This window comes from Dermacentor albipictus, unplaced genomic scaffold (genome assembly GCF_038994185.2).
Source record: "Dermacentor albipictus isolate Rhodes 1998 colony unplaced genomic scaffold, USDA_Dalb.pri_finalv2 scaffold_19, whole genome shotgun sequence".
In the NCBI taxonomy this organism is placed as follows: Eukaryota; Metazoa; Arthropoda; class Arachnida; order Ixodida; family Ixodidae; genus Dermacentor; species Dermacentor albipictus.
In genome coordinates, this window is record NW_027225573.1 from 7,170,417 (window position 1) to 7,184,026 (window position 13,610).

A 13,610-nucleotide genomic window follows, 5' to 3' on the forward strand; every position below is an offset into this window, starting at 1 on the left:
TCATGAACAAACTTATATCATCAGTAACATCGAAGCCTTGCAGAACCGTGCTGTGCGATTTATATTTTCAAATTATTCACGTTACACCAGCGTCACCTCGTTAAAGAATAAAGCTGACTTGGACAACTAAGCACTTCGCCATAAAATTTCTCGCCTAACACTTTTCCATAAGCTTTATCGCCATCCATCACTTCATGATAATTTCTTTCGTTCACCAACAGTTATTTTTCCACGCCATGACCACCCATACAAAGTCAAACGAATTGACTGCCAGTCATCCCATTATGCATATTCGTTCTTACTACGCACAATAACTGAATGGAACGCCTTACCATCAGTCATTGCCACGGAACCAGACTTGACTAAGTTTCAACATTTAATTCGCTCACAACTCGTCGACTAATCATAATATTATTCTTTTTTGCGACTTTTACAGTTTTCGATGTTTGTTGGTGTTTTTCTTGCAGTTGCCTTATGTTCTCCTAATATGTACTAATGTTTTCTCTGTAATAATTGTGACCTAATTATCTTGCATATTACCTATATTACCTATGCATTACCTACACGTTCGGCCGCCTCGGTAATTGCGCCGACGTGTGTCCAAATCCAGGTGACGCTATTTGCCGTGGCTGTGGTGCCCCTAGTCCCGACGAGCAGCATCAGTGTACCCCCAAGTGTAAACTCTGTGGTGGCCAGCATCTCACGCCTAATAAGAACTGTGCTCAAAGGTTCAAGATCCCATACATCGTGCGTCGTCTTCGCAGTGAGCGCGCCAAGATGGCCGGTGCCACGTCACCGTCCCCTCAGCCGCGCTCGGGCACTGAGGAACTCGTCCAGGCTTCGTCCACTCCGGGTGGTCAGCGCAGAGGACGCTCCCGTTCCAGGGGCCGTTCGGGAGTCCGTTCCGTATTCAGGACCCACTCCGCCTCCAGGGCACGTTCCGGCTTCCGCCGTGGGTCCAGAGAACGGGCCTGTTCCCGGGGACGCTCCGGTTCTCGGCCTCGCTCCAGCTCCAGGCTGGGGCGCGACACGTCGAGGCGGACCAGGTCCCACTCCTGCACACCTACCACCCTTAGAAGCAAGTTAACGCTCTCCTGGGCCGACAAGGTTCGAGTGGGACATGAGGGTCCAAGAGGTGACGACTCGCCTCGCGATTCACACCACGCACATGCGCTCGAGGAGCTGCGACGAGTTAACGAGTAGTTGAGCAAAGAAAACGCGCAGGTTAAACAAGAAATGCGCTGGCTAGCTGCGGAGATGGCGGAGATTGGGAAACATGCGTTTTCACCCTTCTCACCGCAACCCCCTTTGGCCCCTGTCGCTATGGATACATCCGAGACATCCCACGCGGCGCGCGCGCCCAAGCGTCGAGCGGTAGAGAACAGAGAGGAAGACGAGTCTATAAAATTGCTCTCAGAACTCAAGAGTGCCTTCGCTAGCATGCAGGCTAGCTTAGCAAAGGTCCAGGAAGCTATATCGGACCCAACAATGGGCTTAGGTGCACTCAGTGAAAGGATAAGCAAACTAGAGGACGTTGATGCCAGGAGAGAACCCAGCCCCGCTCCTTCGCAGGTCGCAGCATGACGTCATGTACTAGCACCACCGACGGAGGGCGCGATTTTCAGGGCCATTCAAGCCTCCTCTCAGCCTAGCCATGGATAGTGCGGACAAGAACTTTAGTATCTGGCAATGAAACTGCGGAGGGTTTCCCGACAAGAAGCCGCTTCTGCAGCAATATTTAAGAACTCTCACGGTTAAGCCCCAAATCATCGCTATTCAGGAAGTTGTAAGTAGTACTCCTATCAAACTCGCAGGTTATCTGGTAGCATCCTCACATGCAGGAGGTAGGGGAGTTGCTACCCTTGTCAACAAAAGGTACAATTGCCTCTCTCGCGACCTCGGCGCAGTTGGTGATGGCATCGATCAGTACGTCATGACTGAAACCCTCATGAACCCACCCAGAAAGGGTCTCAGAAGAAACAGCCTCTTTATCCTCAATGTATACTGCAGCCCCAGCTACTGCAGGGCGAGGGTGAACTCTCTCCTCAAAAGGGCCGTCAGCCTAGCCGGTGGTCACCCCCTTGTAGTCGTCGGGGATTTCAACGACCCACATAGGGTGTGGGGGTACACCCATGACACGCCCAAGGGACGCGAACTGTGGCAGACTGCGATGGAAGTGGACTTGACCCTTATCACCGATAAGGATTTCCCCACTAGGAGAGGTAGCTCCGCATGCCGGGACATTACCCCAGACCTCTCTTTTGTCAAGAACGTAGGGGAGGTCAAGTGGGTAAACATGGCTCTAGACCTCGGAAGTGACCACAACGTCATCGAAGTTTCCCTCCCGATTGCCCGCTATAAGACGAGAAAATTCAAGTTCATCGACTGGGACGTTTTTCGCAAGATCAGAGCCGAGCGCGCACCGATGGCCGGGACAGATTTTGAAGGTTGGTGCAAAGGGATCAGGGATGACGCCGCGGCGGCAACCAAGGAGGTCGTCACTGAGCTCGACTTTGACAAGATGGATAGCAGGTTTGCGCACCCGCTGGAAGCCAAGCGAGCCCTCCTTACGAGATGGAAGGGGCAGAAGCATAACAGGAGGCTCCGCAAGAAGGTTTCGGAAGTTAACAGGGAGATCGAACATCACTGCAAGAACCTGTGTAAGCAACAATGAGATGAGCTCTGCGAATCCGTCGAGGGGCCGGTCAGATCAGGCAAGAGCTGGGGTCTGCTCAAACACTTTCTCAATGAGGGTAGCACCAGATCGAGCCAGAGACGATCCCTCGCACGAGCCATCCACCTCGCTACGGACTCTACCACGGACGAGTTGATTGTCGACAGGCTCATAGACAAGCACCTGCCGGTCGCGGATAGCTCTGACCCTACCCAGTTCCCGGACTACGCGGAGTGTGTGGTGCCGGAGTCGGACCAGGACTTTACCACGGCCGAGATCCGAGATGTCCTCTTCTCACTCAACGTCAAATCTGCCCCTGGCCCAGATGGCGTCACTAACAGGATGGTGAGGAATCTCGATGATGAGTCGATCGACTTCGTCACTGAAAGGATTAATGAAGTCTGGTGTAGTGGACAGGTCCCCCCACAGTGGAAGGCGGCCTGCACGGTACTCATCCCCAAACCCGATAAAGCACCAGGAATAGAGGATCTAAGAGCAATTTCCCTGACGTCGTGTGTCGGTAAGGTTGCAGGGCATCCCCTGCTCAACCGGCTCAAGGTGCACATCGAGGCCGATGACATCTATACCCACAATATGATTGGTTTCAGAGCCGGCCTCTCGACACAGGACGCCATGAAGCTGATAAAGCATCAGAGCATCGACCAGAGCACGGGTGATACCGGAACCATTCTTGGATTTGACCTGCAGAAGGCGTTCGACAATATCTCACACGAGTTCATTCTCCAGTCTATTGCCGACCTCGGGCTCGGGAAGAGGACCTACGACTTCGTCCGATCCTTCCTTAGCCAGAGAACTGCCAAGCTCAAGATAGAAGGATACCTTTCGCAAGAGATCACCCTCGGTTCACGCGGCACGCCTCAGGGCTGAGTCATCTCGCCAACTTTATTTAACATCGCAATGATCGGGCTTTCTAAGGAGCTCACGAAGATTCAAGGAATCTACCATACCATCTACGCAGATGACATCACCATCTGGTGCGTCGGCGGGAGCGACGGCCAAGTTGAAGCCGCCATGCAGAGCCCCATCGATGCGACCGAGCGCTTCCTCCGCCCCACTGGGCTCAGATGTTCTCCATAGAAATCTGAGCTACTTCTTTTCAAGAAAAGACCCAGAGGCGGCGGCCATCGTGATTGGAAACCGGCGTCTGAAAGCGAAATACGGCTTTTCACTGGTGACCGGTCTCCGGTGCCCAGAGTCGACTCAGTCCGAATATTGGGGATTTATATCGAGTCTAACGGTGCCAATGGAACCGCACCCAGAAAGATCACCGCAAAGACGGAGAGTGCTCTCGGCCTCATTCGGGGGATCGCCAACAGGCACCGGGGAATCAAGGAAGACAACCTCATCCGCATTATACATGCTTTTGTTCTCTGTCACCTTTCATACTCGGCGGCCATGCATAATTTGCATGTTGCAGAGAGGAACAAGCTCAATTCACTCATCAGAAAGGTCTTTAAGCTCGCGCTCGGCTTACCTGCAAGCACCCACACTGAAAACCTGGTGAAGCTCGGAGTCCACAACACACTCGAAGAAATTATCGAGGCACAAGAGCACTCACAGCTGCTCAGGCTATCCGGCATCCCGAGGGGCCGCAAGTTACTCGGCGAGATGGGCCTCAATCCTGTCGACCAGTGCCCTGAAGCCGTGCGGATTCCCAGAGACATCAGGTCTCAACTGCACATCGCACCTCTGTAGAGCTGTAGAGTAGAGCTGTAGAGTAGAGCTGTAGAGCTCGAGTAGAGCTGTACCCCGGGCACGTCGTGCCCGGGGTACAGCTCTACTCGAGCATGTCCGCCATAACCACATTGAAGCAAGCTTCGTGGATGCCGCGGCATATGTCCAACAAGAGGCATTCGCCGTCTCTACCGTAGACTCCAATTGAGGGCTCACTTGCCGCGCTACGGTACGCACTTCGGGGCCCGTGGTAGCCGAACAGGTTGCATTCGCACTGGCTGTGCTCGATAGTCGCAGAGAGGCAATATATAGTGATTCAAACGCAGCCATTAAGCCCTACCAAACCAGTATGATCTCCCCACAGGCCCTCCGCATTCTCCAAAGCGCCAAAAGTATCTCTCCGCATTCTCCCATTTGGTTTCCCGCTCACTTGGGGTCGATTGAGGGTTATCCCTCTAGCCCTAACGAGGGCGCACACGAGGCCACGCGAGGACTCACTGACCGCGCCGCCTCAGCAGTAACCCAGCCCCGCGGGGAACCCTAGCTTACGTTTGATGAAATCACCACACACTACTATCTGTCAAGACGGGTATTCCCCATCCCGCACCCAGCCTTATGCAGGGCGTGGGTGGTTACCCTTCGACTTCTACAAGCCCGTTCGTACCCTAACCTCGTGGTTCTTCATGCCATTTACCCTGAAAGATATCCCAGTGCGGACTGTCCTGCCTGTGGACTGAGGGCAACATTGGACCATGTGTTGTGGGAGTGTGAAGCCATCGGCTCCTCCTTCAGCGAGGATAGGTGGGCTGCGCTCTTGGGCAGCCCCGAACTCAACGACCAAACCCTGGCCGCCCAGAGTGCCCGCGATCGGGCCGTCCAGCTCGGCTTGGAGGTCCCTACGTGGGACTAGCCGGGTGGCGCGGGGTCTTCCCTGCGTCTTCTCTGGACCAAAATAAAGTTATTTCACTCACTCATTACTTCTGTCACACTCTCTTGTTTTTAGTATGTACAAACTATGACCAGTGCTTGTGATTGCCCCCCCCCCCATGTAATACCCTCGTAGTGAGGGCCTTTGGGGGTATTTTGAATAAGTAAACAAATAACACTTTACATCAGCTCAGCAAACACTGCCTTGCTGGCACCTTAAGCCACCGTAAAGCAGCTTACAGGAGAGATAGAACATCTCGTGTTAGTATTATAGGTCAATCTTGCACAATAGCAGTCCCCAAGTGATAGAGGCCATAAACAAACAATCAAGATGTTTGCAAAAGAAACGCTGCAACGAGGATCAGGAGAGAAAAAAAAGTAGGGGGGGAGGCTGTGCTAGCAGTTTGAGGGATCCTGGCCGGCTGATGTACACAAGGGACAAAGAGCCATGGCCGCAATGTAACAGATGCAGTTATACAAACGGATATACAAGAAAACATTGAAATACATAAAAGCATTATGAAATGCAGTATGTGCGTTCACGAAGAAGTTAAAATACGTAAATTACAGACATGTTCTCTACAGCCTTTTGAAAATGGCACTATTATGATTATTGCACTTTTACCCGTAAGATTACGGGTAGAGTAGTTCAGCATCTGATCTCCGTAGCTTGTATGGCTTTTACTTATGTGTACTGTTTTGGGTGTCGTGTAGCATACACTGGAATGTTCGTAAATCTGCTATACTGATTGTTATATTGCTTTTAGTTATTGCAACCTTATATTGGTGGCAGAGTTTTTAATAAGCGTCACCACTGATCTAAACATCAAAAGGTGAAAATAGATGTTGATAGCAGACAAAAAGAAATTGATAGCAGACAAAAATAAAAAAAATGAAAGTGGGCTTACCTGTGGGGCGACAGATGGCTCAGCCAATATGGCATCAGCATCCACCCCCTGAAGGCCTGCGACTTTGGATGGTGCCAAGGCCGCTTGCTCCAGCATACGTTCCGAGTCCGAGCTGACAGTTAGGGACAGCGACCGCGGACGTGCCCCTGACTGAGTGCCCCTCTTGGGACGTCTGCGGCGAGGTAACAAAAAGAAAAGCCATTCTTGGATACTGCAGTAGTTGGCACCTACACAGACTACAGTGTGGCCCCCTGTTAAAGCCGACTGCAACAAACTTTTACTTTGGCTAAACTTGTTATAAATAGGGATAGCTTTTTAAAATATGTGCCACAAACTACCTGCCGACTTAAATTTTAGGAATTCGATTAAAATTGAAAAGTCCAGACTTCAATAATTTGTTGTGGCTCATTACACTGGGTCCACACACTGGGTCTGCACTGGGCATTTTATGTTGCATAATAAGTAGAGGAATGCAAATATTCGAAAATGTTCGAATATTCAGTCGGATACGAATATTTGAATCAAATAGAATATATCGCTCACGGTGCAAGAGTAAACACTGTTCTTAGCATTTTTCCTATGTAATCTAAGAATATTGGGGCAATTTTCTGCTGAATCTTGCGATGATTTTGTGCTGCTAGCGAAATTTTGCCTGTAAAGCACACTTAGCCACTAAACGTTTCAGTTTACGGGAAAGTCAGTCTCTTAGCAGCAAGGGGCACGGGTTTGCGGACAGCGAGGGTGCACTTTTACAGTGAAGCTGTTTATGCGGATCCTGTTCCATCGTTGTGAGTTTCATCCATAGAGCTTGAGCTCATCTCGTAAGCTTCATCCGTAGAGAAGTTTCCAAAGGTGAAAAATGCAAGAAGCGCCAATCGACATATGTACCAAAAGAGATGGTATACTTCCAAGTTTCCAAACGTGAGTGCTAGCGAAATACTCAGTGCAATAGAAGAAATGGAGTCAGAGAGAACACTGGTGTGAGACATGCATCAGATTCCTCTCATCCTCATTGTTCGCCTAAATTGTCATTGTTACTGTGGCAGAAAAATGGAGACTAGGGCATTGAACTGAAAATGATGCTCGACATCAAAGACGAGGACACCTGTAGTGACCTTCAAGAATGATTATCTGCGTATACAAAAAGGCACCGAGAAATGGCAATGCAGAACGGAGTGCAAGCGGAGCGGTTGTATGCAGCTAAATGATGATTCTCATTTATTTTTTTTCGTGGTCTGTGTTCTAAACACAAATCTGAATAGCGAGCTGTCAAAGGACTCCAGTGTTTACCATTCGTTTTTATGCAAGGTGGAAAGCAAGGAAAAGATGCCGGAGACTACATAAAATTTTTTTAGATCACTGTAGAAGCACTGCAAAGTACTGCTCATACATTTTCAAGGAAAGAAATGTGAGAAAAAACGCGCTAACCAGCAAGACGTACTATCCAAAGTCACTAAAAAACTTGGCAGGCTCAGGTGTAGTTTACATTTACGTAATGCAAACCATGATGCGAATTGTTGCAGCATGAGACGCCTACGTGCACCGAACTAGTGGGGCTCAAGTGACCCGAGATCCATGCTGTAGTTATCCTAATGCAGAGTGTTTTAACCCTCTGAGGGTCAATGACGTAAATATACGGCACCGCGAACAAATCCAAAAATTGTCGATGCCGTATATTTACGGCACCGTCTGTACGTTTAAAAAGCGCGCCAAAATCCTAAAATTTTGTTTTGTATCATGTGTTGCCACTATGTGGAAATGCACGGAATTTCTTTCGCGTGCCTCCCTATTTCTGTTTACGCTGCATGGGTTGTTTTAGATGATGATGATGTGTGGTGTTTTATGGCGCAAGGGCCAGGTTTGACCAAAGAGCGCCATGACAGGTGGTAATGTTCACGATGTATTGTGGATGACATGCACAATGAACTCATCGTGGGAGATGTGATATGGCTGTAAAAGGGCCTAAAAAACTTACGCTGTAAGTGGAGTGGAATATAGAGGTGCTAAAGTAATGACGGTGACTAGGATGTGATGTGGGCTATGACAATGGGCTTTCGTTAAAAGATGATGCAACAAAACCATAACACTGACACGAGAGTTTCAAGAGAGCCCTTGAATGCAGGGCTGTTAGCCATGTGCTTAAAAGTTGCTTGGCCAGATGATATTCAGGGTGTCCGTTTCGGCTAAAAACTCTAAGACTGTTTGCAGATTAAAAAGCGGTTCATCGCTAAGAAAGAATGCAGGGTGAAAGGGTAATTTCTCGCGATATGCAGCAGGGAAATACTTTTTCCTCTCTGTTTCTATTGCAGGGCACTGAATAAGAGCATGGAGGACATTGATATTATTGCCGCACTTAACACAATTTGGAGGATCGCCCCCAGTCAAGAGATGAGAGTGGGTGCCGTATGTGTGGCCTATCCTTAATCGGCAAAGAAGTACTTCTTTGTACCTTGCTGTTTTCCCATTTATCCAGTTCCCCAGTTTTGGTTTTATTATGTGAAGCTTATTCATTGCTTGTTTATCCCATTCGCCTTGCCAATGATTCCGCAATTTACTGCGTAGAAAAGGCTTTAGGTCTGCGGCAGGGATGGCGATATTGGAATCTGCATCGCTAAAAATTACTGAACCAGCGCTTTCGTCAGCCGCTTCGTTGCCTTTATACCTTTGTAACCAGGTACCCAGCATATGACAATCACTTGATTGCACATTTATAGGGAGCACAGCAGACTGTACAGCTCACTAAAAACTGAGTTTTTATATTTTATTGGTCTAAGTAGGGCTCTGACTACACCTAATGAATCTGTAAATACAATAGCCCTAGCACGTTTTGTGAGCCTTATGTTTTGAACAGCCGATAGTATAGCGTAGGCTTCAGGTGTAAATATACTTGTGTGGAGATTTAGTGCTCCGGATACTGAAAATGAAGGTCCCAGAGCTGCGTAGGAGACTCCTTTAGAGGACTTGGAAGGTCCTGTATAATATTCTATACAGGAGTACTTCTCCTGAAGTTCACGAAAATGAAATTGTATATATGCTTCGGGGTACCCTCTTAGATATTTCTACGAAAGAGACGTCGCATTCAATGGTCTGCCATTCCCATGGTGGGGTTGTTTTAGAGCTAGTTTGCTCCCGCGCGTCTGTATACTACCGCTCGCGAATTGGTGTGCACACGGGCAGGCAGTGGTTTGGATTTCGTTCCACGGGGGGTTTCGGCTTCTTTCGCTTGCAAAATTGATGGCTGTCTCGTTACTAATCGCTCAAAGGGCTACCGCTTGTTTCTCACTCGTTCAGTGCTCGCAAGGGTGTGCATAGGAAGAATGCCGCCATGCATGCGCTTCCGTTTTTTTTTTTTGACACTCCCAACAACTAATTGCCTCTGGTTGACGATAAGATGAAGATTAGCGGAAGTTTGTCGCACGTTTTGCTTTTTTGACTGGCACACAACCACACAGTTTTCTTCGGTGCGCGCAACTACGCAGTTCGATTACGCTATGGACGTAAATATTAGTGTAATAGCAGGAACAGGTGAGAGTTGCGAAACATTCTCGTGTGCGCACTTTCAAAGCCTTGAACTATGTATACAACAATGCATCAAATTTTTTCATTCTTATAAGTTTACTTCCTTATTTACGGTGATTATTCAAGAATGAAGAGTAAACATATACCAATGCAAAATATTTTTTTCTCACTTTACGGTCACCCTAGAAATATTACGGTAAATTTTTTTCGAAATAGGTCCCTAAGAATAATTGGAATCTGCAATAAAAAAAATCGACCCTCGCCTGTCGCGTATGGCGAAAAAAATCGACCCTCGAAGGGTTAAGAGAGTGATGGGAAACCAGGGAAAAGTGAGCTGATGGCAACCCCAGAATCAGATGCATACGATGCTGCTAGAGCGAGACATTATGCTCACTTTGTGCTGTCTGCAGCAGGGAATAGTGGCACGATTGGGGTATCACCTAGTAAAGGCATGCAGTATGCCTCCTACGGCACATTGCCATATGTGTTTTGAAACAGATAGGCGAAGATGCTTATCGCAATAGGATTGGCGGCAATAGCTGTGAATGCCGTGTGTGACGACCTAGGAGGAGATTTGGTGATTCAGGAATAGAAATCTGAGTGCGTGCCGATGTCTTCTTGCGAGATGGCCTGGCGGGTATTGCGGGGAAGCTGCTGCAGTAGTCGGCTATTGCTCGGGCCTTTTCTTGTTTACACAGCGGCTGGAATACATATAATACGACTGCAAGTTTGGCTATGTACTGAAAGTTGGTGCCAAATAATGTATGAATGAATGTATGGACCACTAAAGAAGTGCACACTGTATTCGGTCATTTTTTGTGTTCTCAATTGTGAATGTTGGCACCGGGAAATCGTACGTAGTGGGATCATATCAATGAGGGTCTACTGCCTATGTTCTACACAGTGCAGGATAAAGCTGAAAAAAATGTAGCTCCGTGGAAACAGCTATCAAGATTTATGGAGAAATAATGGACCCAAAGCTCAGGCCAGCAGACCTCGGCCAGTACTATGTTGCTCTTTCTCTTCCATCGCGTACAATGGCACTGGAAGCGCTCGTTCCTGCAACATATTGCACTGAATTGTCACAGGTTAAAAGAAAAGAAAAAAATTGAATGGCTTTGTGGGGGTTGTTCAGATATTTCTTCAAGCCAGCTGTGGTTGCTGAATAGGATAGCTAGTTTTGTGGCATAGTTTATACTACACGGTCTCAAGCTACACGGTCTCAAAATTCTTATCCTATAATTGTAGCGGTCGCCCTCTGTTGCCGTGGGGACTTATGTTGAGCCTGTGGATTTGTTATTTTTTTGGGGGGGGGTTTCTTATATTTCCTCGTTCTTGAAACGCGGGAGATGGGGTGGGCCTAACGTTTCCCACTCCCCAAAAAGAAGAAATATAGGAAAACAGAGAAATCCGCAGACTCAATTTTAGCTCTCAAGGCAACAGAGGGCGACAGCTACAATTTGGGACAACCCCTCTTTATGCCAATGTTAGACTCCGGCAACTTTCGCCCGTTGGCCAACAAATGCGCACTATAGAAGCGGGAAATAAGTTTTTCTGTTCTTTCTGTGTCCCAAGTAAACGGAAGGAAAAGATGTGGGCAAGCTCATGGAGATGTCCCCGGTTCTGATAACTATAGATTACTCTGTTAAACGTATCAATCAGCCGAGCTATGACGTCATCTCTGTTACGGAAATGCCGTGCTTATTAGAGACCGCTCTCAATTATGTAGAAATACTTTGAGGTTTGGTTCTATCTTTTCATTTTAGCATTTATGCTAAATATATGTTAGCAGTGTTCGTATTTTGTTGGCAACACTGGAAGTAGCCTCAATGGGCCACTTTTGTTCACAGTCTATGTTGAGACGGCGTAGGTCAGACTATAATTTGGCCCATGTCTGTCGTGACTTTATTTGATTCTTTTTTTGATCAGGAGCCACTCTTCACGTCTAGCCAGCTTTATTTATTTATTTATTTATTTGGATGGACCGGCGGATGCACAGACACTTCGAGAGCTAAAGAACGTTTAAAAGCAGTAAGCTGTGCAAGGGATGACTTTGGTAAATTTGATATCTGTCACATCAAAGACATTCCCTTACACACTTTTTTCAAGACATCGCCAAACCAAATGCTTCGCACCTGTGCACCACTTCCTTTGGCTCAGGCTCTGGCTTCATCATCGTGGCAGATGCAAACACAGCCGACTGCTGTCGTGGTGGTGTCAGGTTCTTGACGGGCGGGGATTCCTCAGGTGGCAACGCCATCATGTGGCAGGTGCGTGACGCCCCCTTGATGCGTTCTTCCAATAATGGCTTAGCCTCGTCCGAAAGCTGCGCACAATTGGTTGCACCGCAGTCTTAACATTGTGTACTAATAGGTAAAGGTTTCTGCACAACACATTATAGACACTATAGAAAGGAAGTGCCGGCTTCTTTGATTTGTGATTGCAATATCTGCCCGTTATGAGCAGGCAACATTTCTCTAACCTACGACTTGCACTTGGAAACATCACAACGGCGCATTTTCCTTTTGCACCGCAGCAGAAAACCAGATGCTCTGCAAAGGCAAATTTCCTGTTAAAGTATTTTTTAAAGAACATCCAAATTCAAGACGATGACTTAGAGCACATCCATCAAGCATCAATATTGAACCAGATAACTACAATGGCCAAAAATTAATCAGCAGAAATTTTACAGCAAAATTCCTTTCCACCTACAACCAGCTGAAGCATGCCATTTCACAGATTGAGTTGTGAAAATGTAAACACAAATCTAATTGAAGTGCATTTACGGAATGCACACGACAAGGAATCTCTGGTTCTGCCATCAAATAAGCGAGAGAATGCATCTGAGCTTGGTGGACAACAACACAAAGCATGAAAACAAAGGAACAGAACAAGACAAAGAAAGAGACAAACCTTACGTATTATTACACTCACTGTGAGCTACAAGAGACCGCTTTGCCACATGTCTTTGCATTGTAGTTAATACCGAGTGTTATAGCACATTTCTCACTTTCTTGACATCCTGTTCACCACACTATTTTCTTGCTCGAGGGAGAAAGCTTGAATTCCACAGACACAAACCTACCTGGCCAACGTACTCGAACACCCTCTCCTCCTCGCAGAAGTAGGCCTGCACGATGCAATTCAGCGCTGCATTCCCGACAGCATTGTCCGTGTCCAAAATGTGCTTAGCCACTTCCTTGAGAAGCACTTGGGGTGTGGGTTCCAAGATCGGAAGGCCGAGAACTTCGAAAAGGAAGCGCACTTCCTCCAAGCACTCTAGAATACAGAGGGACAATCACCGGAAAAACCCCGCATAACTGTGAAGGCAGACACAGAGTTTTTATTTTTATTTTTTCCCCCAGTGTATTTCGTTCTCAGATAAAGGGACGCTAAAGAGAAACAGCAAATCAGTTTATAGACCTTCTACCATGCTCCTGCGGTGACACGGCCATCGCTTGCCTCAGCTTGCCTCCACTGGCTCTGTTTACACCGGCGTTACAATGCACCCTTCCGAGCTCATTACGCCTTGTCTATAACATTATTTTCTATGCAATCACTCAGAAATGCTGCAATCAATGCTACAAATCTTTACGCCATGCTCTGAGCTTAAAACATCCATGTATTGAAAGTTCTGCAGTAGCTTACAGAAAAAAGTAATATCGTCACTCGTGTACGTTGTGGTTCATGACGAAACATTCAGCTTTGAACATTGTTACATAGCATGTAAACCACTAATTAAATCATCGGCACTTTAAGAGTGCACTTTCAGTGAATGAGGCCAGACATGAGTGGAGACCAAATAATATTTACAAGCGTAAGAGAGTTTACTAAGTTTATTGTGTTATTTGGCCATCATATTTTTCTGGGAGCTTTGCCTTTGATAA

The 13,610-nt window shown here is 47.4% G+C and overlaps 1 protein-coding gene across 1 annotated transcript in view; it reads right to left on the reverse strand.

The window, feature by feature from the left end:
- Window positions 1-428: 428 nt before the first annotated feature.
- The window catches only part of LOC135917098 (protein mini spindles-like), a 74,228-nt gene continuing 61,046 nt past the window's right edge, over window positions 429-13,610 (reverse strand). Inside the window, exons 12-15 of the mRNA XM_070529270.1 lie at window positions 12,809-13,002; window positions 11,859-12,049; window positions 6,205-6,376; window positions 429-1,055 (exon numbers count right to left, since the gene is read on the reverse strand). Coding sequence (XP_070385371.1) covers window positions 858-1,055; window positions 6,205-6,376; window positions 11,859-12,049; window positions 12,809-13,002 — 755 coding nt within the window. The 3' untranslated portion in view covers window positions 429-857. The remainder of the gene's footprint in view (window positions 1,056-6,204; window positions 6,377-11,858; window positions 12,050-12,808; window positions 13,003-13,610) is intronic.